Source organism: Phaseolus vulgaris, chromosome 8 (genome assembly GCF_051622355.1).
Source record: "Phaseolus vulgaris cultivar YP4 chromosome 8, ASM5162235v1, whole genome shotgun sequence".
Lineage (NCBI taxonomy): Eukaryota > Viridiplantae > Streptophyta > Magnoliopsida > Fabales > Fabaceae > Phaseolus > Phaseolus vulgaris.
Window position 1 is genome coordinate 31,649,993 of NC_143505.1, and position 22,688 is coordinate 31,672,680.

General features: G+C 36.3%; 1 protein-coding gene across 4 annotated transcripts; it reads left to right on the plus strand.

Moving 5' to 3' along the window:
* Positions 1 to 14,872: 14,872 nt before the first annotated feature.
* PUX1 (plant UBX domain-containing protein 1) lies at positions 14,873 to 21,784 on the plus strand. Of its 4 annotated transcripts, none has more exons than XM_068631268.2 (7): positions 14,873 to 15,153; positions 18,352 to 18,445; positions 18,573 to 18,644; positions 19,654 to 19,721; positions 20,059 to 20,188; positions 20,409 to 20,513; positions 21,247 to 21,784. In XM_068631268.2, the coding sequence occupies exons 1-7, from the start codon at positions 15,061 to 15,063 to the stop codon at positions 21,435 to 21,437; spliced, it is 753 nt and encodes a 250-aa protein (XP_068487369.2). In that variant the 5' UTR covers positions 14,873 to 15,060; the 3' UTR covers positions 21,438 to 21,784. The 4 variants fall into 4 exon arrangements, with proteins under 4 accessions (XP_068487369.2, XP_068487371.2, XP_068487370.2 ...); XM_068631270.2 differs by having other exon boundaries at positions 18,576 to 18,644; XM_068631269.2 differs by having other exon boundaries at positions 14,968 to 15,153; positions 18,349 to 18,445; positions 18,576 to 18,644.
* Positions 21,785 to 22,688: the final 904 nt, after the last annotated feature.

Here is a 22,688-nt window from a genome sequence, read left to right on the forward strand (position 1 = left end):
CTCTTCTTGGCCACCACTTCATGGACCCTCAGAGGTTGAGCTCGGCTACCTTCTTTGGGCTTGGCTTGCCCTGGGTACGTGTTGTTGCGCTTCACATATACTGCCTTTTCTACACTGATGTGAGTGACAACTTGTCGTCGTATTTTCCCAAATGTTCTTGTTGGATTTCTAATTAGCGAGTCACTGAACGACCCTGGCATGATCCCCTACCCAAAGGCGTGGACCATCAAGGCGTCATCTTGGGTATGAAGCTTTACTATAAACGACCCAAACCTATTCAGAAAATCCTTCAGAGGTTCTCCCTGTCTTTGCTTTACCCCAAAAAGATCGAAAGGGACTGGCGGTCAGGCTTGGTTAACAATGAATTGTTCCCTGAACAACTCGGAAAACAAGTCGAAGGAGGTGATGTGGCCATCGGGAAGGCCAACAAACCACTGCAACATTGTGCCTGTGAACGTACCCATGAACATCTTGCAATGTACGACATATGTTCCTCCCGAGATGATCATCTGGGCGTTGAATGTTGTCAGATGGCTCTCGGGGTCTTCTACACCTGTGAATGTAATTTTGGGCGTTATGTAATTAGTTGGTATGACAACATCCATGATCGCCGACGAAAATGGTTTTGGGCGAGCTCTTAGTTGAGCGGTTGGGCCTCGCTCCCCTACGGAGCGTCCGTCGAGCTACTACAAATTCCTACGCAACTTCTCATTGGCTTTGCGCAACTCTTCATTACTCGCTCGTGAAACGCCTATTTCCGCCATCAATTGATCTTGTTTGAGCAGTTGCTCAGCTCAAACTTATACCAGAAGTCTCTCCTGTTCAGCCCTGGATGTTGCCATTGCTTCCTAGAGGGCACTCACGGTCTCCATAAGTTGTTGTATAGTGAGGGTGTCATTCCCTTCAGATCCCAGTGGAGCTTGCTTTGTATTCCTCATCACGTCTCGAAACTCAAGCACAATTGTTGATGGGATCAGGTTTTATTGAGCCCCACGGTGGAAGCCAAATGTTCTTGTCGGTTGACTTGCTTGCCGATTGACTTTGATGACAAGCTCTAGCTTCGTTGTTTCTTCACAAGTCCGTCCTATCTCTTGTTGCTCTGGAGCGTAGCTCCATTGAAATAGAGGGTGCCCTACCTGTTGATTGCACTCCGACGATCAAGTCAATACAACGCTTATAAGAATTTAAGAAGTAGTAAGTTTCAATCTTAGAAACAGCGTACCTTAACCTGGGGTCTCAAGCCCCTTTTATAGCTTACCTCTTGTAACAACTTTCCATCACGAGAATCTAATCTCAATTGAAAGCATACTCAACAGGAAAATATTTTGTTCATGGGCACACTTTCTTGGTGCTGCAACAAAACGAAATCTTTCCTCCAGGGAGTGCATGAAATAATAACATAATAACCATCAAGGTACCGACTCATGTACCAACATCAGGGGTCTAGTCTGTTTACGTAGGCACCCCCTTTGTGGTGCTACACTATTTTTAATTATACTTGCAACCTAACCACTACGTGCCCTAAAACACATGGGCTTAGGTTTAAAAAGAGAACACTTACTCGACCTAGACTTCATACGCACTAAACGCACCCCTAGGTCCATAACTACCCTTCATTAGCCACCTGAACTTTATGTACGAAGGATTATCTTAGTTATACAGAAACTAACTTACTCATACAACTGGGGCCCAATTACATGGACTGCTATACTGGCCCAAAAGCCGAGCTGACCTGCTTGTGCCATGCACCGAGATCTGACCACTGAACGCTAAGTTCTGAGCGCTCTGGTCCAGTACAAATATGATTATTAATACTAATAATATTCTTGTTATTAATTTGAATATTGTTAATATTATTATTACCATTATAAATAACTAGCGGGAACACAGGCACTCACATGCCTGCGTATCCACATTTTTTATTTTTATTATTTATATATTCGTGTAATTTTAATAAATATTAAATTTTATGAGAAGACATGTAAATTATCTAAATGCACCACTGATAATAGTTTTATTAAGACTTTACATTAATTTTTTATATTTTCATTTTATTATTTTTGAATATTAAATTTTGATTTGACTTGAGTGTAATGTTGAACTTTGTAAGGTTATCAAGATTAAGATTAAGGCTTAAAAAAATTGGAGCTGCAAGATCTTTCCATTTCAAGTTTAGAGTAACTTTCATGTTCATCAAACGCCTTATGCAAGGGTTGTATATTGGAAGTTGTAGAATCTATCACCATATCAATTGAATCCGTGTCTTCCATGGCAAAGAAGTTGAAAAAAATAAAATAATATACTAAATACAAATTACCAAACTTCCAACTTATGTAATATCTATTAGATCAAAGCAACAGTAAGCATAAAAGCTTTGCCCGCAAACTAGGCTTAGGATTCACAAAATTTAACATCTTATTTAAAAAGTATTATTCACCAAATTATCCATTATTAAATTTTTTACAATATCTTTGGCGGCTTGATTGATCACTAAGATTTCTAAGAACACTACTAAATACATAAATCTGACATGAAAACAAAATAACTTGCCAAAAATAATTTAGGATCCCAAAATTTCATATAAAAGAAAAAAAAACTCAAAAATCTTCCATGGCTTTGTTAGATGTGTACTTTTGGAGTGCAATGTCAAGGAAATTGCTCAAATTAAACCAGAATTGAGAGAGAATTGAATGGTAAATAAAAAAATATAAAAAAATATAAAAAAAATAAAATAAGAAAGCAATAGAAACAAAAATGTTCAAATCCTATAACAGTGAATGAAATGAAACTTTGAAAATTCTTTTATAAAACTCTGAATCTGTATTGATTATCCTGTTCATTTACATCTCAAACCTCAAGAGCCATTGAAACATTTCATCGATTTTATTCCCAAACGGTTGGCTTCCGCATCATAATCTTCACCTAAGCGACGTGGCTTCGGCGACTACTGCCAGCGAAGAACCTTCCAAAACTTCAAAACGACACTGAGAGCCATTGAAACATTTCACCGATTTTATCCCCAAATAGTTGGCTTCCGCATCGTAATCTCCACCTAAGCGATGTGGCTTCGGCGTTTATTGCCAATGAAGAACCTTCCAGAACTTCAAAACGACATAGTATTTGAAACAACCTTCAATTAAATAGTATTACTTTTAAATAATAAAAGTTAAAAAGTAACCAAATATGAACAAAAAACAGGCATAACTTGCTCATATCCTTTTTCTTTCTCTCACACTTGCAACCATTTGTTTCGGTAGTTCCTCTCTCTTTGGGTTCTCCTTTATCTTTCACTTTAGGTGTCCTCTGACTCTGGGGGACACTGTTGAACTCTTTGGTGAGTATTTCTGGTTTCAATTTGATTGTTTCCATGTCGAACTCGTAGTGCCTCCTTGCGTCCTAGATCTCTCACTGGTTTCCTCTCCTCTTACTTGCCTTATAAAATGAGACGCATCTCTGCTTCGAGCGCTTTGGGAAGTGTGAGGAGGAGGAAGCAATGGTGGTTGGTGTTGTTGTTGTACAGTGGTGATTGAAGAGGAACTAAGATGGGTGAAAGTAAGAGAAGTGTTGAACCAAGTGGTGTTCAAGCTTTGAAGAATCCAAATCCTTTGAAGGATGTTGAAGCCTCTGCTGTGCTTGATGTTGCTGTGCTGGTTTAGCTTAGTTTTGGGGTAGTTTGAATGTTGTAATCCACCCTTTGATTAAATCTAAAGCATAAGCATCTCAATCTTTGTGAAAGTAAAATGTTTTCAAACTAAGTTAAAACAACCGATTGTTTGTACTTAGGTGTTTTGAGAAAAAGATTGAAAACTGTTTTTCAAATGATTGAACTGTTAAGAACCAAAACAACCGATTGATTCGAGGAAACAACCGATTGTTTGTTTTGGGACCATAACAGAAAAACTAGAGCTTTAAATGATTTAACTGCTTACGCTCCAGTCATTAAATGCTTTGACCAATCTTTTAATGCAATTTAAGAGTTTGTTAAGATTTGATAACAAACTACATCTTTGAATAAATTCAGAATAATAGATTTCAGAATCAATCTTTGACAAGTTTTCACTAAGAGTTTTTGAGTTTTTCAAAGAGCTGAGATTGCTAAGAGTTTGTGATTGATCAAAGTTGTGGAATAGGATTCTTCTTGTGTTGATTTCAGATTATCTTCTGTAACAAGTGTAATCCTTGTACTCTCTGTAAAAGAAGTTTTGTTTCTGTGTTTGCTAAGAATGGTTGTGTGTTCTTGAGGGGATCAAGATCAACAATCTTGGTGTAGGTGTGTTGAACAAGGAGAGTGTGTTTCTTGAGGTGTTCAAGGTCATTCTCTTGGTTGTTGTGTAAGTGATCAAGGTGTGGTTGCTTAGTGGATTTCCTCAGGGTTCTGAGAAGACTGGATGTATCTCTGGGTTTGGAGTGAACTAGTATAAACGACTGTGTACAATCTCTCTATCTCTAACTCTTTAAATTCAGTTTTATTTGTTGTTTGCTGGTATAAACAACCGATTGTTTCTGTGAAACAACCGATTGTTTTTCTGGTACTACAGCTTTTGCTTGCTGTTTTGGCGAACAGAATTTCTGAATCAATTGTTTCCTGAGATAAATTCATTCTTGTTTTAAAAGTTTACGAAAATTCTCTTTAAACAATCACCCCCCCCCCCCCCCCCCCTCTAATTTAAAGCCATCCATTCTAACAATTGGCATCAAGAGCTTGGTTCTTGAAAGTTATTCAAGTTGATCCTAAAAATCTTTTTCTAATGGCTGATAGACTACCTTTTGGGGAAGGTGCTTCAATTAACTGACCACCTTTGTTTTGTGGTTTGAACTACCAATTTTGGAAAGTAAGAATGAAAATATTTATGGAATCTCTTGACAAAGGAATTTGGGATGCAATTGAAAATGGTCCTTTTGTCCCAAAGTTTGAAAAGGATGGATCTGGCATTGAGAAACCATGGTCTCAATGGACTGATGCAGAAAGCAAAAAGGCCAAATTCGATTGCATTGCCAAAAATATTATAACCTCTGCTTTAAATTTTGATGAGTTTTTCAGGGTCTCACAATGCAAATCATCAAAAGAAATGTGGGATACGTTAGAAGTCACTCATGAAGGAACAAATGAGGTGAAAAGGGCTAGAAAGCATGCTCTCATCAAAGAGTATGAGATGTTTAGAATGCTTAAAGGAGAAACAATTGCTGAGGTGCAGAAAAGATTTACGCACATCATCAATCACCTTATGAGCCTTGACAAGACCTTTGATAAAGAAGAGCTGAACATCAAGATCTTGAAATGTCTTGATAGAGCATGGCAACCAAAGGTAACTGCTATTTCCGAATCTAAAGATCTAACATCATTAAGTGTTGCTTCTTTGTTTGGAAAGCTTAAGGAACATGAGCTAGAGATGAATAGACTCAATGTTCAAGAGAGTGAAGATAAGCACACAACGAGCATAGCCTTAAAAGCATCCAAGCACAAAGAAAAGCAAGATTCCAGTGATGATAGTGATGAGGAAAACCTTAGCTTACTATCAAGAAAGTTCAGCAAATTTCTAAAGAGAAACCGCAACAAAGATAGGTATGGAAACAAAAAATCCAATAATTTTAATTCAAATAACTATACTTGTTTTGGTTGTGGTGAGCAAGGTCATATAAAGGCAGATTGTCCAAACAAAAGCAAGGAGAAAAAGTCCAGCTTTAAGGAAAAGAAAGGCAAGACAAAAAGGGCCTACATAGCTTGGGATGAAAATGAGATATCATCATCAAGTTCTTCATCAAGTGAAGATGAGAAAGCAAACATCTGCTTGGTTGCTGAGAATGATGATGAATCTTGCAGTTCAAGTGAGGTAAGTTCATGTGCTTCCTTAAATGAACAAAATTACAGTGAATTGCTTGAAGCTTTTCAAGAAACACATGATGAAGCTAATAGATTTGTTCTTTCAAACAACCGATTGAAAGATCTTAACAGTTGGCTTGAAAAGATAGTTAAATCACTTGAAGAAGATCTGGAAAAAGCTAAAAGTGATTTTGAAAAATTGAAAAACCATTTCAAAAATGCTTCTTGCAAGTGTGATACTCTCATTTGCGAAAATTGTGAAAATCTTGAGAAAAAGGTTCACTATCTTGTTGAAACTGTGGACAAGCTTTCAAAGGGGAAATCTAACTTTGAGAATGTCTTGGCATCTCAAAACTGTGTTTTTGGAAAGGCTGGTTTAGGCTTTAATCCACAGAACAAGCAAGATAAGTTTTCAAAAAGTTTTTCAAGAAAATCAGAAAAACAACCGATTGTTAAGACGAAACAACCGGTTGTTACATGCTTTTACTGCATGAAGAAAGGCCACTCTGTTAGGTTCTGCAAAATAAGGAAATATTCTGTTCCAAGAGGTTTTATGAAATGGATTCCTAAGGGATGTGAAGTTTCTAACTGCAAAGAAAAGTCAAACGGACCCAAATTTGTAAGGGGACCAAATCTTGCTGTTTGAAATCTTTTATGCAAGAAAACTAAAGAAAAAGGAGGGACTAAGTCATCTGATCAAGTGTTTGAAGAGAAAGACAGTCATTGAAGCTGAATCAATGTTATGCAAAAGACCTCAACAGAGAAGAGAGGCTTCTTGATCATAAAGCACATGGCTCATTGAAGAATTAACATAAGGATAAGACTTTCCTTTATTTGTTCTTAATTTCTGTTTTAAAGTTCTTTCTCATGGTTAAAACATCTTTTTATTATGCTTAATATCATCTTATTTGAACTCTTATGGTTAAAATTCAAAAACAGTTTTAACTGCTGCAGAAAAACAACTGATTGCTTCTTCGAAACAACTGATTGTTTTGGGTCTGACAGCACTATGAAGAAATTGTTTTAATTGCTATTTTGAATTTCTATCCGTTGCAGATCAATTCAAAAGAGAGAATCTTGGTCAAAGAATCTGTGTTGAAAGCTGATTACGTTCAGAAAGGAGTTACAACTGTCATAAAGGAAAATATTCAAAAATCTTGGGAATTCAAGATCTTTAATGACTAGTCAAAGATCACATGTGAAGACCATGTGATTTTCAGCTTTTTCTGACAATTTCTGTGCAGAGCAGAGTCAAGTCTTCTCTATCTGAAAAATCAGGTACCCACTAAATTAAATTGAATGCTAATTGATTCTTTTTGTGCTATAAAAACTGGTGCAGCTGATCTCTTCCACAAGAACAACCAATTGCAACATCTCTTGCAAAAATCTGTGAAGTGAGTTCTTCTCTGTTTTCTTCTCTTCCATCATGGAATCAACTCCTCCCACCTCAAAAAGAGTCGAAACCAGGGCTGTAAGGTCTGGAGGAAGGCTAGAAGGCTGGTTTTCTGGAGACAATGATCTTATTGAGAAGTATAGGTATGAAACAAGTATCAAGAAGATAAACAACCCCAAGGTTATATGCTTTGATTGGCTGAAAAGTCAAAAGCTTGATAATGTGAGAAGGCTGCTCAAGGATCAATCTCTCATAAAGTTCCTGGAGATGAAGGGAAACATATATCCAGATTTAGTGAGGGTGTTATACACAAACTTAAATTTTGAGGGAAACAATCTTGTTTCTCATGTGAAGGGTGTAGAAATGAAGATAACTCAAGAAGTATGGACTGTTGTTGCTGGTCTCAAGTTCTCTGGTCTTAGAATCAACAAGGGAAACCTTGGAGTGGTAGAGGATTTTAACAAAATCCAATTCTACAAGAGTTGCTTGAAGAATCAACATGCTCAAGTAAGTACATGCTCGGTTGGAGGTTTGAAGCTTGATGAGAGATTGATTGCTTTCATTGTAACTTGGATTCTAACTCCAAGGGGGAGTAATCATTTTGTTCTCACTGAAGAAGATCTGGTTTATATCTTCTGCATCACCAAGAAAATCAAAATCAATTGGATCCACATCATCAAAGAGCACATGCAAAAAGCCATAAGGTTAGGTGATTATCATTATCCATATGCTGTTTTGGTATCTAAATTTCTACTCTATTTTGAAGTACACCTTGAAGATGAAATATCTGAGTTGGTCAAGTCAACTCAAGAGTTGAACAATGGATCACTCAGCAAAATGGGTTTTACAAAAGTAGGTGGAAAATGGATAAGCAAGGATGGTGATCATGGTGCCTCATCTAGTGGTGCTGCTAATTTTGAACAAGATGAACATGCTGATATGGATGTTCAACATGAAGATCCACCTGAAGATTATCAAGATGTTGGACCTAGTGCTGGTGTTGGAAATCAAGAAGAAAGGATGCAAACCATGTCTCCTTTTGAAAAAGACTCATGGTGAATAGGCTTGATAACTTTGCTGAAAATCAAAGGAGCCTTCATGATCTCTGTGTTAGTAATTTCCAAAGGATTGACACCAGGTTTGACAACATGGATGCGAGTTTCATGACATTAGATGAACAAATTGAAGTTGTCCATAACCAAATCTTTGATCTTCAGTTTGCTGATAAAGAAGAATGAAGGAAAAACAACCGATTGGTTATCGGAACAATCGATTGTTTTTTCTGGTTATGTCTGGTTTGTTAAATTTTTTTTTTCTTCTGCTGTTGTTGCTTTAATTCTGATGTAATCAAAACTATTACATTTTGTTTTATCTCTTTTCTTTGTCTATTTGTGAAGACAAATAGGGGGAGATATATGTTGTGTTTAAGTTTCTGTTTTTTTTAGTTGCTAAAACAGTATTTGGGATGTAATATTTTTTTTCTGATATTTAGCTCTGAAGTTTATTAATGTCTATCTATGCTAACCAAATATCAGAAGTTCTACGCTTTGTTCAAAACTGTATCTTGCAAGAACTGCTTCAGATTCAATCAGGTACAACACAAGCATCAGGGATTTGTCTTCATCAAATAGGGGGAGATTGTTGAACCAAGTGGTGTTCAAGCTTTGAAGAATCCAAATCCTTTGAAAGATGTTGAAGCCTCTGTTGTGCTTGATGTTACTGTGTTGGTTTAACTTAGTTTTGGGGTAGTTTGAATGTTGTAATCCACCTTTTGATTAAATCTAAAGCATAAGCATCTCAATCTTTGTGAAAGTAAAATGTTTTCAAACTAAGTTAAAACAACCGATTACTTGTACTTAGGTGTTTTGAGAAAAAATTTGAAAACTGTTTTTCAAATGGTTGAACTGTTAAGAACCAAAACAACCGATTGATTAGAGGAAACAACCGATTGATTGTTTTGGGACCATAACAGAAAAACTGTTTTATCTTTGACTAAGCTTTAAATGATTTAACTGCTTAGGCTCCAGTCATTAAATGCTTTGACAAATCTTTTAATGCAATTTAAGAGTTTGTTAAGATTTGATAACAAACTACATCTTTGAATAAATTCAGAATAACAGATTTCAGAATCAATATTTGACAAGTTTTCACTAAGAGTTTTTGAGTTTTTCAAAGAGCTGAGATTGCTAAGAGTTTGTGATTGATCAAAGTTGTGGAATAGGATTCTGCTTGTATTGATTTCAGATTATCTTTTGTAACAAGTGTAATCCTTGTACTCTTTGTAAAACAAGTTTTGTTTCTATGTTTGCTAAGAATGGTTGTGTGTTCTTGAGGGGATCAAGATCAACAATCTTTGTGTAGGTGTGCTGAACAAGGAGAGTGTGTTTCTTGAGGTGTTCAAGGTCATTCTCTTGGTTGTTGTGTAAGTGATCAAGGTGTGGTTGCTTAGTGGATTTCCTCAGGGTTCTGAGAAGACTAGATGTAGCTCTGGGTTTGGAGTGAACTAGTATAAATGACTGTGTACAATCTCTCTATCTTTAACTCTTTAAATTCAGTTTTATTTGTTGTTTGCTGGTATAAACAACCAATTGTTTTTCTGGTACTGCAGCTTTTGCTTGGTGTTTTGGCGAACTGAATTTCTGAATCAATTGTTTCCTGAGATAAATTCATTCTTGTTTTAAAAGTTTACAAAATTTCTCTTTAAACAATTCACCCCCCCTCTAGTTTAAAGCCATCCATTCTAACAAAGAACATGGAGCGTGAAGGATGTGGGTTCAAGATGTGTCAAAATTTATGAGCATTTTTTTCTTTGGATTCGAAATATAAAAGAGAAAAGGAAGTGGATGTAATCGGTGAAAACTACTCCTTCGTAAGGAAGTGGATGTAACTGGTGAAAACTACTCATTCGTAAGGAAGTGGATGTAACTGCTGAAAACTATTCCTTCTAAGGAAGTAGATGTAACTGATGAAAACTACTCCTTCGTAAGGAAGTGGATGTAACCGGTGAAAACTACTCCTCTGTAACCGGTCAGTAATAATGGAAAATGACAATACAATCAAGAATTTTCAAAATTGTTCACGTTTGGCCACTACTCACGTTTCCTAATCTTTATTTCTCTCTCATAAAACAGACACTCCTCTCATTATGCAATTAATTTTCAAAATAAATTATCTCTCTCAATTCAAATTGGTTTCTCCATTTATATCAAATATTTTTTAAATTTATTTCTCTCTCATAAAACAGACACTCCCTCTCATTATGCAATTAATTTTCAAAATAAATTATCTCTTTCCATTCAAAACGGTTGTTGCATTTATTTCAAATATTTTTTAAATTTATTTATCTCTCATAAAAGATACACTCCTTTTCATTATGTAATTAATTTTCAAAATAAATTATCTCTTTCAATTCAAAACGGTTGCTCCATTTATTTCAAATATTTTTAAAAAAATAAGAAATGACGCAATGCCCAAAATACTAAAATAAAATCAAATATTAATCTAAGGATAAAATAGGAACAAATTTGATAGCAGTTAAAGGAGAATCCCTTTATATATAGGTATAGATATTTTTAATATTATTGTTATTGTTATTAATATTATTAATAATATTACTACTATTATTAATATTGTTATTATTATTAATATAATATTTATTATGATTATTATTATTATTATTATTATTATTATTATTACTGTACCGCCCTGGTAGTCGGAAGTGATGACGTGGCATCAAGCTATTGTATAGGCGTGTTGGCGAGACGCCAGGTTGGCAGAATGGAAGGAAGTCGGGGGGCTCGTGAAGTCGCCAGTTATTAAGTTGGCGTGCTCCGATCTCCAGCACACCAGAACCGGCGGTCGCCGGGTTAAAGATGAAGTCGCCAGATGTAAACTCAGGCGACCAAGTGATTAGAGATCGCCGGAGCAAGCACATCGCCGAAGATGAAGGTGGTGCAGATTATGAAGGCGGCCGGCGAGACCACAGGGAAGGTGTGTACGAAGGCACCCTAGCTCGCCAATCCAGTAGAGATCGCACTCCAGGACAGCTATGCACTGAGTAGTATCATGCATAAGTAACTTAGCCAAAGGAGAGTCAAAAGCAGCGCCCAAGTCAAGGAGGCTCCAGATGATGGCACGTGTACGACTGGATGCGAGCCACGTGTCCAGGTGTGTAACTGCCAGGAGAGAGAAAGTGCCCAGGTATATAAGGGTTTCCCAACGAACTTCTGAGGTACGCACGTTCAGATTGTCTTCTTTACACTTGCGAGTTCTTGAGTATATGGTGAGAGAGAGAACTGGTTCACGGTTCCTGGAGAGTTCTTGAGTGTTACTCTTGAAGTATTTGGTGGTTCAGTCACTGACTTGAGCGTTGGAGTGCGATCGGCCGCAGCGGCGCCGCTCTGTTCTTTTGCAGGTTCTTGAGGTGGATCGTGACGAAGGACGGAGGTTGACGCGGTGCACACGTCGATCCAAGTTTGACGAGGCAAGTTCCAACGTTTTGGTCAACAGGCAGGATCATCAGGCGCCCACCGTGGGGCCGTGTAAAACCTGTTCCCATCCACAGTGTGAGTTCTTGGAGGTTTTTGCAGTTTTCTGTGTGGTTGCGTGCTGGTGCAACCACTGTTCGCTGTTCATCTAAGTTTTGTTCGGTGATTTCGCGTTTTCCACCGTTCGTTTAGAGTTTTGTTCAGTGAGGTGAAGTTTTATGCTCATTGCGCGAGTTTTGTTCGGTGAGATTTGAGTTCTTTGGCTTGTTTGGTTTTTCGTGGAAGAAGCGGTGGTTTCTGGTGGAGTTGCAGGTTTCTGTGGAGGTTCGCTGTGTTCTTGAGGTTTCTTTCGCAGTTTCGCGAAGTTTTGACCGATTGATCGCTGAATCGATCGTCGTTGAAGGAAGTGTTGTTCGTTGCACTCTGTGATTCGTCAAGTTTCATGAGAAAAATGAGAAGCAACCGTTCAAGTCCAGTTGCGCCCGTTGCTGCTGAAGGCGCCGACGCCATGACCATGGCGTAGATGGTGGAGATTATGAGTTCGTTGCAGGCAACTGTAGAAGCCTCGCGTATAGAGCAGGCGAGAATGCATGAGGACCTGGTCGCCTCTCGGGCCAGGAATGATGAGCTTAGCAAAGTGACTGAAGAGCTGCGTCAAGCTCTTCAGGAGCAGCGAGGGCGTCCTATTGCTGAAGAGGTCGCGCCGTCAACGCCGCCTCGTGTTTTTCCTATGCCCTTCGCTTAGGCGATTACTGACACGCCTATTCCTACGAGTGTGGTACCTGTTAAGGCTGTTTTCACTGGCGTGGAGGATCCTGAGGCTCATCTCACCACGTTCCATACGCAGATGATGCTGTCAGGAGGATCAGACGCCGTGTACTGGAAGATGTTCGTGAGCACACTCCAGGGAACGGCGCTGGAATGGTTTGTGAGCCTGCCTACAGGTCACATAACCAACTTCCAACAGTTTTCTAAGATTTTCGTCGAGCAGTACATCGTGAATAAGGCACCGCCCAGGGTGTCTTACGATTTGTTTGATATAAGGCAATATCAGGGAGAGTCCCTCAGGGACTATTTGAATCGCTTTGGGGCGCAGATGGTCAGATCGCCGGCCAAAGATGAGGAAATGCTGGTCTACGCATTTAAGAAGGGCGTGCTGCCGGGACCATTCTGCGAAGCATTGATCAAGGATCACCCCGCCACGTTTGCTGAGGTTAGGCGACTTGCGGTGGCCCACATCGCCGACGAGAGTGAAGTCGCCGAGAAGAGAGGAAGCGTGGCTCCCGCTAGGCCACGCGCCCAGACCAAGATCCAGCCACAGAGGGTGTTGGAGACAGCGGCGGCCAGAAGGGATCAGAGGACTCGCCATCCTTATGATCCAAGGAAGAACAAGGGCAGGGGCCAAGGACGCCCGCAACCAGCACGCCGGGAATACAATCGCCCGCCTAAGCACAAGTTTGTCATGGGATTGGCGGACCTGATCGCCATTCCCAACATATCAGCTAGGTTGAAAGCGCCCGAGAAGGTGGGCGACAAGGTGCTGGGACCAAAGCCAGACAAGCCTAGTGTGAGTTTCACCAGGGCTTTGGCCACACCGTGGATTCGTGCTTGGCTTTAGGATACCAGCTCGACGATCTGGTCAAGAGCGGGTTCCTAAACGACTATTTGCTGGATAGAAGGACGGGGGGCGCGTCGAGCTCCCAGCCAGCAGGTGCTGAGGCTCAGCAGCACGAGATGCCTACGCACGGGGAAATCCACACCATTGCAGGGGGTTTCTCAGGGGGTGGATGCACCGCATCACAGAGGAAGAGGTACGCGAGGTCTGTGATGACGGTGGATTTTTTGCGGTAGGTAATTGCTATTCTTGTAGTGAAGTGTTTCAAAGGGGAGAAGAGGGTGGAAATCTAGTGAGAGATGCCAACTCAATTAGAAAGGAGTCTAGGTTAGGTCAAAAAAAGGAGATTAACCTAGAGAAAATCCATGAACAAGTAAGAGGCCATTTGGGCAACAATTCATTACTTATTCAAAGTTGGGAATTACAATAAGTACTTATATTATATCTAGAAAATTTGGTCAAAGAGAGGAGAAATATGAGGAAAAAACAAGTTTGAATTGCTTCAAACTTGGGTGCCACGTGTGCCATGCTTCACACATGAGTGAGGCATGAAATGTGTGCATCCAAACCCTAATGGTTCACCCTTCTCCACTCATGATCAGCTTAGGATTCCTCTTGTACCTTTGAAACTGAAACCCTAATTAGGTTAGGAAACCTTAATTCTAACCTTACTATATTGTAGGCTCAAATACAAACACAAAAGTCTATTCTACTTGGCCAACTACAAGGCCAAGAAAACCTATTCTATCTTATACAAAAATATACAAACTAAAATTTGATCCATGATTATAAGAACTTAGACCTATTGAGGTCACCTAACTCTCTGTTTTTGTATATCTTCCTGATCATAACTCTAGTTGTTGATCCGCAAAGGTCTTCTATAAATAATTAATTGAAATTTGTGTAACTTTAAATAAAAAAAATTTCTTTATAAATTCTTTAAAATCTCAATTAAATATTATTAAATTTGTTTCCCTTTAGAAAATGATTTTGATAGTCTTTATTAAATATGATATTATTTATGAATCTTGATTGAATATTGCATAACTTGTTTTTTTTTAAATATTTTAAAACCTCAATTGAATATTACACAACCTATTTTTATGAGAAAAAAAAATCTTTTAAAGTCTTTTAAATCTCAATTGAATATGTTCAAAAATATTTTCAATGTAAATTTTTATAAAGTATTCTCATAAAATCTTATCTTATTTTAATTAGATTTCACCATGCAAGATTATTCTTATAAATTTGGCTTCAAATAGTAAAATTTTATAAAAATCACATTTTATATATTTTTATTTACCTTTTAATTTGTCAAAGGTTAAAAAGTTGATTTAAATATATAATTTAATACTTTTACTATTAAAACTCAGTGTGTTATACAAAACCTAAATCCGAAATATTAAATTTAAAGAATCTAACCAAGATGTACATTCAAATGTTTTTATAATCTTCTCAAAGAAAACTTTAGCACGGGAGATGATGATGAGGTGCAACCCTTACTTGCGTATAAAGAATACCAAACTTGTGAAACCGTGAAAAAGAAAATAAAAAGAATTTAGTGCTTCTTATTTAAATTAAATTTGTAAAACTACCCTATTACCATATATCTAAGAAGAAAATAATCAAGTGATGATCCAAAGAGATTATTATAAAAAGGTGAGAGAGAGGAGAGAGAAGAGTGAAACAGGTCATAGAAGACAATTTTCACAATATTAAGAGTTTTGGTTTCATATCACTTATAATGGTCGTGGGTTCCTTCATACTAACTTCTAATACCAAGAGAAGGGCCACCTACAAATTTTCCACCGACATGGACACTGAAGCTGCTACCAAGGTTTCTCTCTTCTGTTACTGCACTAATTCTTCTTCTTTTTTTCTTGTTTGAATTCTTTGTTATTCTGCGATTTCTGGGTATTTTGTTTTGTCACCATCTCTTTGATAATCTATTCTTCTTCTTTTCTGATCTGGGTTTGATTTATTCTTGCCTTTTTTTTATTATTTCAAGAGTCCTTTGGTGGGTTTATTTCAAACTTTCTTTTTTATTATTTGATCGTCTAAATCTTTGGAAAGCAAAATATTTTTGTTCTCAGCGCTGTCTATATGTTTTCCCAGCGTTTTTGAATTGACATTGATAGGTATTAACATGTACCTAATAGAAAAAATCAATTTTTAATACTTTCTATTGCGTGTATTGAAGATTTTTTGGTGGGTTTGGCAAGGTCTTTTTATTGAATTGTTTACATCCTTGGAAAGCAAAATATTTTTGTTCTCAGCGCTGTCTATGTTATTCCAGTGTTTTTGAATTGATAGTGATATTTACTAACAAGGTACCAATGAACGAAAATTTTTAAGGATGAAAAACAGAAGAACTGATCAATTAATTGTGCTACTTAAAATGGGACGGAAAATGTAAAATATACCCTTGTGGTGATCTCCTTTAGTTCTCTGTCTTTCTCATCAATTTGATTTTAATCACTTTTTGGAAAAAGTGGTGGATGCAATTAAGTTTAGAGCTTGCTCATGGAATAGAGCCAAGAGCAACAAAACATCATCATTGTCCTTTTATGATTAGCTGGTTCAACCTTTGCATTGTATTAAGATGGCTAAACTTAATCTTGTGTTTCTCTTGTTTTCTGCTGTGTTGTTTCTGTTTTTGCTTTTGAGCGTGTTGGTGTTGGGATCGGAAGTGTGCTTGCTTTATAAGCTTAATGTTAGGATGGGACTTACTTAGTGTACTAATGCTAAATGTAGCTGTTCAAATCTTCTGACTACCATCTACCTTTTTCTTTTTTGTAATAATACACTTATTTGGCCTAAAAATATCACTTTTTGGAATTTAATTTTCAGTACAGTAGATTAATCCACAACCTTTTCTAGATTCCTTTGCTGTTCAGCCAGCCTTGACATAGAATTATTTTGCATACAATTGCAAGAAAAGGTTGTGGATTACACTATGCATTCTTTCATATTTTATATTCACTAACTACAGCAACCATCTCCCACTTTGGTAGGGTTGGCTACGTGTTTTCTTCTATAACTTTTAGCGAGTCTTTCTTTCATTTGTTAAACTCTCCACAAAGAAATTCTATGGTCGACATTCTCATCAATCATTCCATCACTTAGGAATTTGGTTTGCCAGATCCATTCCCTTTTAAATTCTTCCTAAAAAGTAAGAATTTGAAATCATTGTGCTTTCTCTTGTTTCACATCTCTGTCTCTTCTCTTCATACTTTCTCACTGGCTTGGTCTTGGTTGGGATGTCGTAGGAAGTTGGCAGGGCTACTTTTGAGTGATATAAACTTGAGTTCTTTTTTTTATTAATGGTGTGAGTGGAACTGTTTATTTGCCTGCTGTAAGTTAGGATCTTTTAGCTGATATTGATATAGGTTATTTGTTGGGATTATTTTTCTGTTGATTTAGACTAGAGTCATTTCTCAATCAACATTAGTCTGAGTTTCCTTAGCCAATGTTAAATGGACTATTTTTCAAGTATTTTCTTGATGTTTATCAGAGTTATGCTTTGGTCGATATTGTTAGAGTTATGTTTTGGTTGACGTTACCATTACTATTTTCTTACAACATCGGTCAGGTATTTTTTTAATGTCAATTGGGAAAAATTTCAACACACCTTGACTAAGATTTTTTCCCCCCATATCATTTGGCCAAATTTTTTAGCCAATGTAGTTAAAAAAGTTGGCCAAAAACACCTTGACCAATGACGTCAACAAATAACCCTAACCGATGTCAGCAAAACATAATTGTTGGCATCAAACGAAAATAATCTCAACTAATGTCAATTGAGAAAAACCCTTGATGACATTAGCTAAACAATTCTTGGAAAACTTTGATCGAAAAATAGCCTCAACAAAAGTCGATGGAAAAATATCACCAAATGATATTTTTAAATTATAAAATATTGTTTAATATTAAAATAACTTTGGTGTTAATAGAAATGCCATATCCAACAAGAAAATAAAAATTCAATAAATTTGAATATTCCTATCCAAACAAAGCATTTGAAAAAGTAATCAGTCCTATTGAGACCGTATTATTGTTACCACCATTATCCTTATCTTCGTTGTCAAAATCATGACCTAGATTGTAGAATTGCGTAATTTTGTGAGTTTTCAGCCCTCTGTTCTGGATTTGAGGTAACTTGGTTTAGCTGATCTTCCTCATCAGATCATAAAATTTGAGATTTTCTGATTCTAGCATGGCTGTTTTGACCCAGGCTTCGGGATTGATTTGGGATTTCATTTGTTAAAATGAAAAAATTGAATCTCATGCACCACCATTCAAATTTGACTCTTGACTTTTTTATCTTGTTTGAACTCAATTTTCCTGTCTGTTCCCTTTTTGAGGCTGTGTTGGAGTCTTTTTCAGGAGTTTCTGTGTCTGTTTAGGGTAGAAACAATAAGCGTAAAAATACCAAGGTAGAGGCAGGGGACAATTACCAGCCAAACCTTCCATGTTTAGTGCAACCGACAATAAAATAGTAGGAGACATGGAATATATGAAGTGCATGTAGCTCTATGGGGGTATAGGGAGAGGCAGATAACAAACAAAGGAAAAATAAGGTTTCTTTCTAAATTGCTGTGTGTCAATCACAGTGGAGGGTTAAGAGAGGCTATTCCCTCCCTTCTGGCCCAATTTTTTGAATGCAGTTTTAGTGTATTTTCAGAATCTGTTCGTGCATGACCAAACTGGTTACATGTGTGAACCCAGCCATGAACTGAGTTGTGTTATGTGGAATTCAAGTTGCAACATCAGCACTCAAAACGATTGCCCTTCTGATCCAAAATAAAAGTACTCTTGGTTCTTTGGACTTGTTAAATTAATAACGGGGAAGTCCTTCTCCATGTCCTAAGAAATCATTATTATCTTTGATCTTCCATGAGGCTTTGCGAATATTTCTATCTCATGTATGGCTTAACTTATATATTTTTGTACTGCTACCAAAATTTTCCTGGTTCAGGTTTACTGCTTTCTGCACTTCAATGATATTTCCTTCACCATTATTTTGTTGAAGCAGATCAAGCTTGATGCATTGAAAGAAAGAGTTGGGCGAGAGATCCGTGTTTTTGAAACATTTGTTTCTTCATCATCAAATGCAGCATTATCCAATGGTAATTGCACCCTATCTTATAGACACTCCCAAGGCACTAGAAAAGCATTCCTTGAAAATTTCATTCATTGATATTGGTTTTTTCTCAAATATCCTGATTAAACTTTTGTTTATTATTTGGTTTCTAGAAGAGTTGACTGATGACTTCTATGAGTTTACTGCTGAAGATTATCATAGAATTTTGGCAGCTAAAAAGGAAGGTAATGATGATACTACTAATTATTCGACGAGCAAAGTAAAATTTTATTTACCACTTATGATACACTATTTTTATGCCCTGTTTCATCTCAGGAATATACCAATTTTCTGAGTTGAACATTTACCTTAATAAGATTACAGGTCTTGTATGCTTATGCATCTGCATTGATGTACACTTTCTCGTTTACTCTTTGTATGGATCTATTTAATTAATGACACTGAACATAAAAGGATGGGATAATCTGGGATGGGAAGAATAGGCATGGGACAAAGCAACCATTCTGCTAACAGAACAACATTCCATTATCTTTGTGTTTCCCCTCATTCCACCCCAGTTTGTGGGGAAGTGATATTTTTATGTTCAAGGGGAAATGACGAAAAATGATTCCTCTTCTCTTCCATTTCCCTCCTATCTATTTTAAACTCTCAAACAGGGGAATTTAGTTCCCTTCTTTTCATTTCCATTTTGATCATTACCTGACAAATTTACTGTTTACTTCTAAAAGTTGATAATCTAATCAGGTTGAAAAAGGAAAAATTAAAATATGAGGACAAGTGCTTTTGGTTTGGTTTCCTCGGGTCTTGTTTGTATTTTCTTTCTTTTTAATATACTTTGACATGCTGCAAATGATTAGTAGACTTTGAGGTACCAACTTAATTTGGATGTCATTTCCCATAGTGATGTCTACATGTTAATCTTTAAAGTAAATATACGGACAAAAATTATTATCTAGTCAATGGTCAACAAGCCATTTGTTTGCAGGTTTAGGAAGTTAGAAGTGCCATATCTTATTATATGCTGTTTAAACCATCATCTAAATTTTCTTATCTTCTACCTTTTGGCTTTTTAAATGCTATTGTATGTATTTTGTTTTTGTTTGCAATTCATGGGTGATAATACTTGTTAAAAGGGTGATGTTAAACAGTTAAGTTCTTATACGTATGGAATTGGTTAGACAAAATAATATTCCCTTCATTACACTAAAATTTAAATGCATGGAATTTTCTCAGATAAATTCTTGAAAACTCGAAAAATCCGAGAAGCCGAAGAGGCAGCGCGTAGGTCAGAAATGACGAAGGTAATGTCTGACACCCTCTCTTCATTATTATTTCATCATTTTTGTTATTACTATGATTATTGTTATAGTTGGAGTTCAGATTGAAAATAGTGAATACTATGTGTTATGTTTCCATGATAACAGTATCAAAACGTACAAGGATGAGAGAATCACTCCAATGAGTTTTAGGGATTAGAAATTTTGAATTTATCTATTTAAAAAAATAATTAGGAAATTTGATCTGTTCCATGTGGGATATATTTTCACTGTTCATAAATGCTTTATGAAGGCTGGAATGAATAAGTCAGATTGGTAAAAAAGAAATTCATCTTTTAAGTTTGTTTGGGCTTTTCTGCAGGCTATAATTAGAGTTCGATTCCCAGATAATCACACATTGGAGACTACCTTCCACCCATCAGAAACAGTCCAGAGTTTAATTGATGTCCTGACTAAAGTTATTGCACTGCCAGAGCAGCCATTCTATATATGTAGGCATATTAGTATTTATATATGATTAAATTTTGAATGATATATGATGCATAGAATTTGTACCAACCTTTATAGCATAATTCAAATCCCCTTTACTCATTTACCATTAGTTTAGCATGGCTTAGTATGAAACATCTCTTGATTATAAATTATTAACCAGTAAAAGGTTGCTTTGGATATGATTTGAAAAATAAATCATATTAACTTTGAATGATGCAGATACTACTCCGCCTAAAAAGATCATGAAAGACATGTCTCAGAATTTTTATGATGCTGGCTTTTGTCCTGGAGCCATTGTCTACTTCTCGTACCATGTCCCAAAAGGTAAGTTCATCCTGTCATGAGAATACTTTTTTCAGAATTACCTTGCTTTAAAGTCCTTTGAGTGCCCTGTTATTCTGAGTAAGCCCCTAAATCCTTGGATGATTAGTGTCAGAAACTTTTGTTTCCTAATGAATTCTTTGAATATCTCAAATGTCTGCATATTTTTCTAATGGAGACTGAATTAGCAACAGAAGAGGACATGTTGTGACACTAATCTATGGAGGACCAATTTAGGGGTGAAGTATTTTATCACCTGATTATTATATCAGTACTAATCTATGGAGGACCAAATTTTCATGTCATAATTACTCAAATTGACCTGCTTGGTATTTATAAAAATCCCATGGTTTCTTCACATGTGGGACCATTTTTTAAGTTGACATTTTTAGAGTATTTGTAGGTTGGTTTTAAAGTTCATTCAATGTTCAAATCCTTCAATTTTTAGTTGTACTCTAGTGTATTTTATTTTGTATCTGATCTGTTTGAGATTTTGTATTTAGTCTCTTTCGGTACTGTAATGCAATTGTATTGTTGCCTAACATGTGAAATATATGTATCCCTCCAAAAAAAATTTCATAACATGTCTCTTCATCAAGTAAATGCAGTGAAGCGTATAGCATTGAGCAATATATAACTGATAGTAGCTTAAATTATTTTTTCACATCATATGCCATTAAGGTCTACCTTGTATGAGAGATTAAATAATGACCAGGTTATTTGATGGGTTGTTTAGGTAGCACTGGTCCTTACCTTGAAGAAGATATATTATCTTTGAAGGAACTGCATGCTGCTAATGGTCAAGGCCAACAATCTGAGCCTTTAGTACAGTCAGAACCGGAACCTGCAGTGGCAACACATCCTCCTGTTGAACAACGCAAACCTGCTGAGAAAAAGCTTGTTAAACCAAAGTGGTTAAAAATGTGATTTCAATTTCTCTTCGCTCCAGTAATTGTTCAGCAAAGGAGCTTCACTTTTCTTGTGGGTCAACGTTATATCTTAATTCAATGTATCATGCAAACTTCACAAGAATTCATCATACTTCACTTCCTTTTCTTCCTTTTCTTCCTTCTGCCTTTCGTGAATTTGTAGATAGTGTTTGAAAACTTTGGATAAGTTTCTTTTAGTGAATGCAAGCGTCTTAGATGTATGTGTTGTTTCAGATTTCTGTCTTTTTTATCAGCTTCAAATTTCAATGTTACATTATACTTGTAGAAATTTTCTTTGATCCTGATTGGAGAATGCAAGCATCTTGAAACGTTGTTTGCTTATATATATTACTGTAGGTTTTTTTTTATATATAGATTATACTTACAAGTTATTTACAAGAATGAGGCAATTTTGCAAAACTAATTTCTATCTTGGGCTCTTTCTTATGCTACACCGCTAATGGATTTCATTTTTCTTAGTTTATTTTTCTTTTTTGTCACACAAGTTATGGGTAACTTGAGAAATGAAGTTTTAGAAGAAAACAATAAGGGTAGAATTTTATTTCAAATAAATGTTTTAATTAGATAGTTTTTCAAAATAGAAATATCAAAACAATACCAATAGCATGTTTTATACTTGATTATATTATTGTTTTCAGAAAAGGAGGAATCAAGTCGAGAGACAAGTGTCACGAGTAGGAACTACAAAAGGAGAGTAAAAAAGCCTCAGTGGCATGTTAAACCCTAAACCCTATTTTTCTTCTTAAACCCTAAATTCTATGTTTCCTCTTGCTCCTCCCATTTTTTTGAATGTTCATTTTTGTCTTTTTGCTATAACTTATTCAACCTCCAAAATCTCCATTGATGCTTTTCATTAGTTGGTGCCTTCCTTTTTGAACTCTTGTTTTGAACATTTGACATAGTGGAGTTATCGAAGGTGAAGGTTTTTGTAGAGGTTGACCTAGCTCTTTTGAGTAAGTTCTTGGTTTTCTTTTTCAAACCATTCTGTCGATAATAAAAGTGATATTGTTTTTTGAGTTTTTATTTTATTTTGCAATTCGAGAAAGATTTTTTAATTGAACAATTTAAAATAATAATTTCACATTCAATGTAGTTATGAATTCTAGAATCTAAAAGATTAATTGTAACATTCTAAATTATATAATTTATACTCATAATAAATTGAGTTTTAGATTGCATAATAGGAGAGAAATACTCCACTAAAATTGAACTACTAATTTAACTTTTG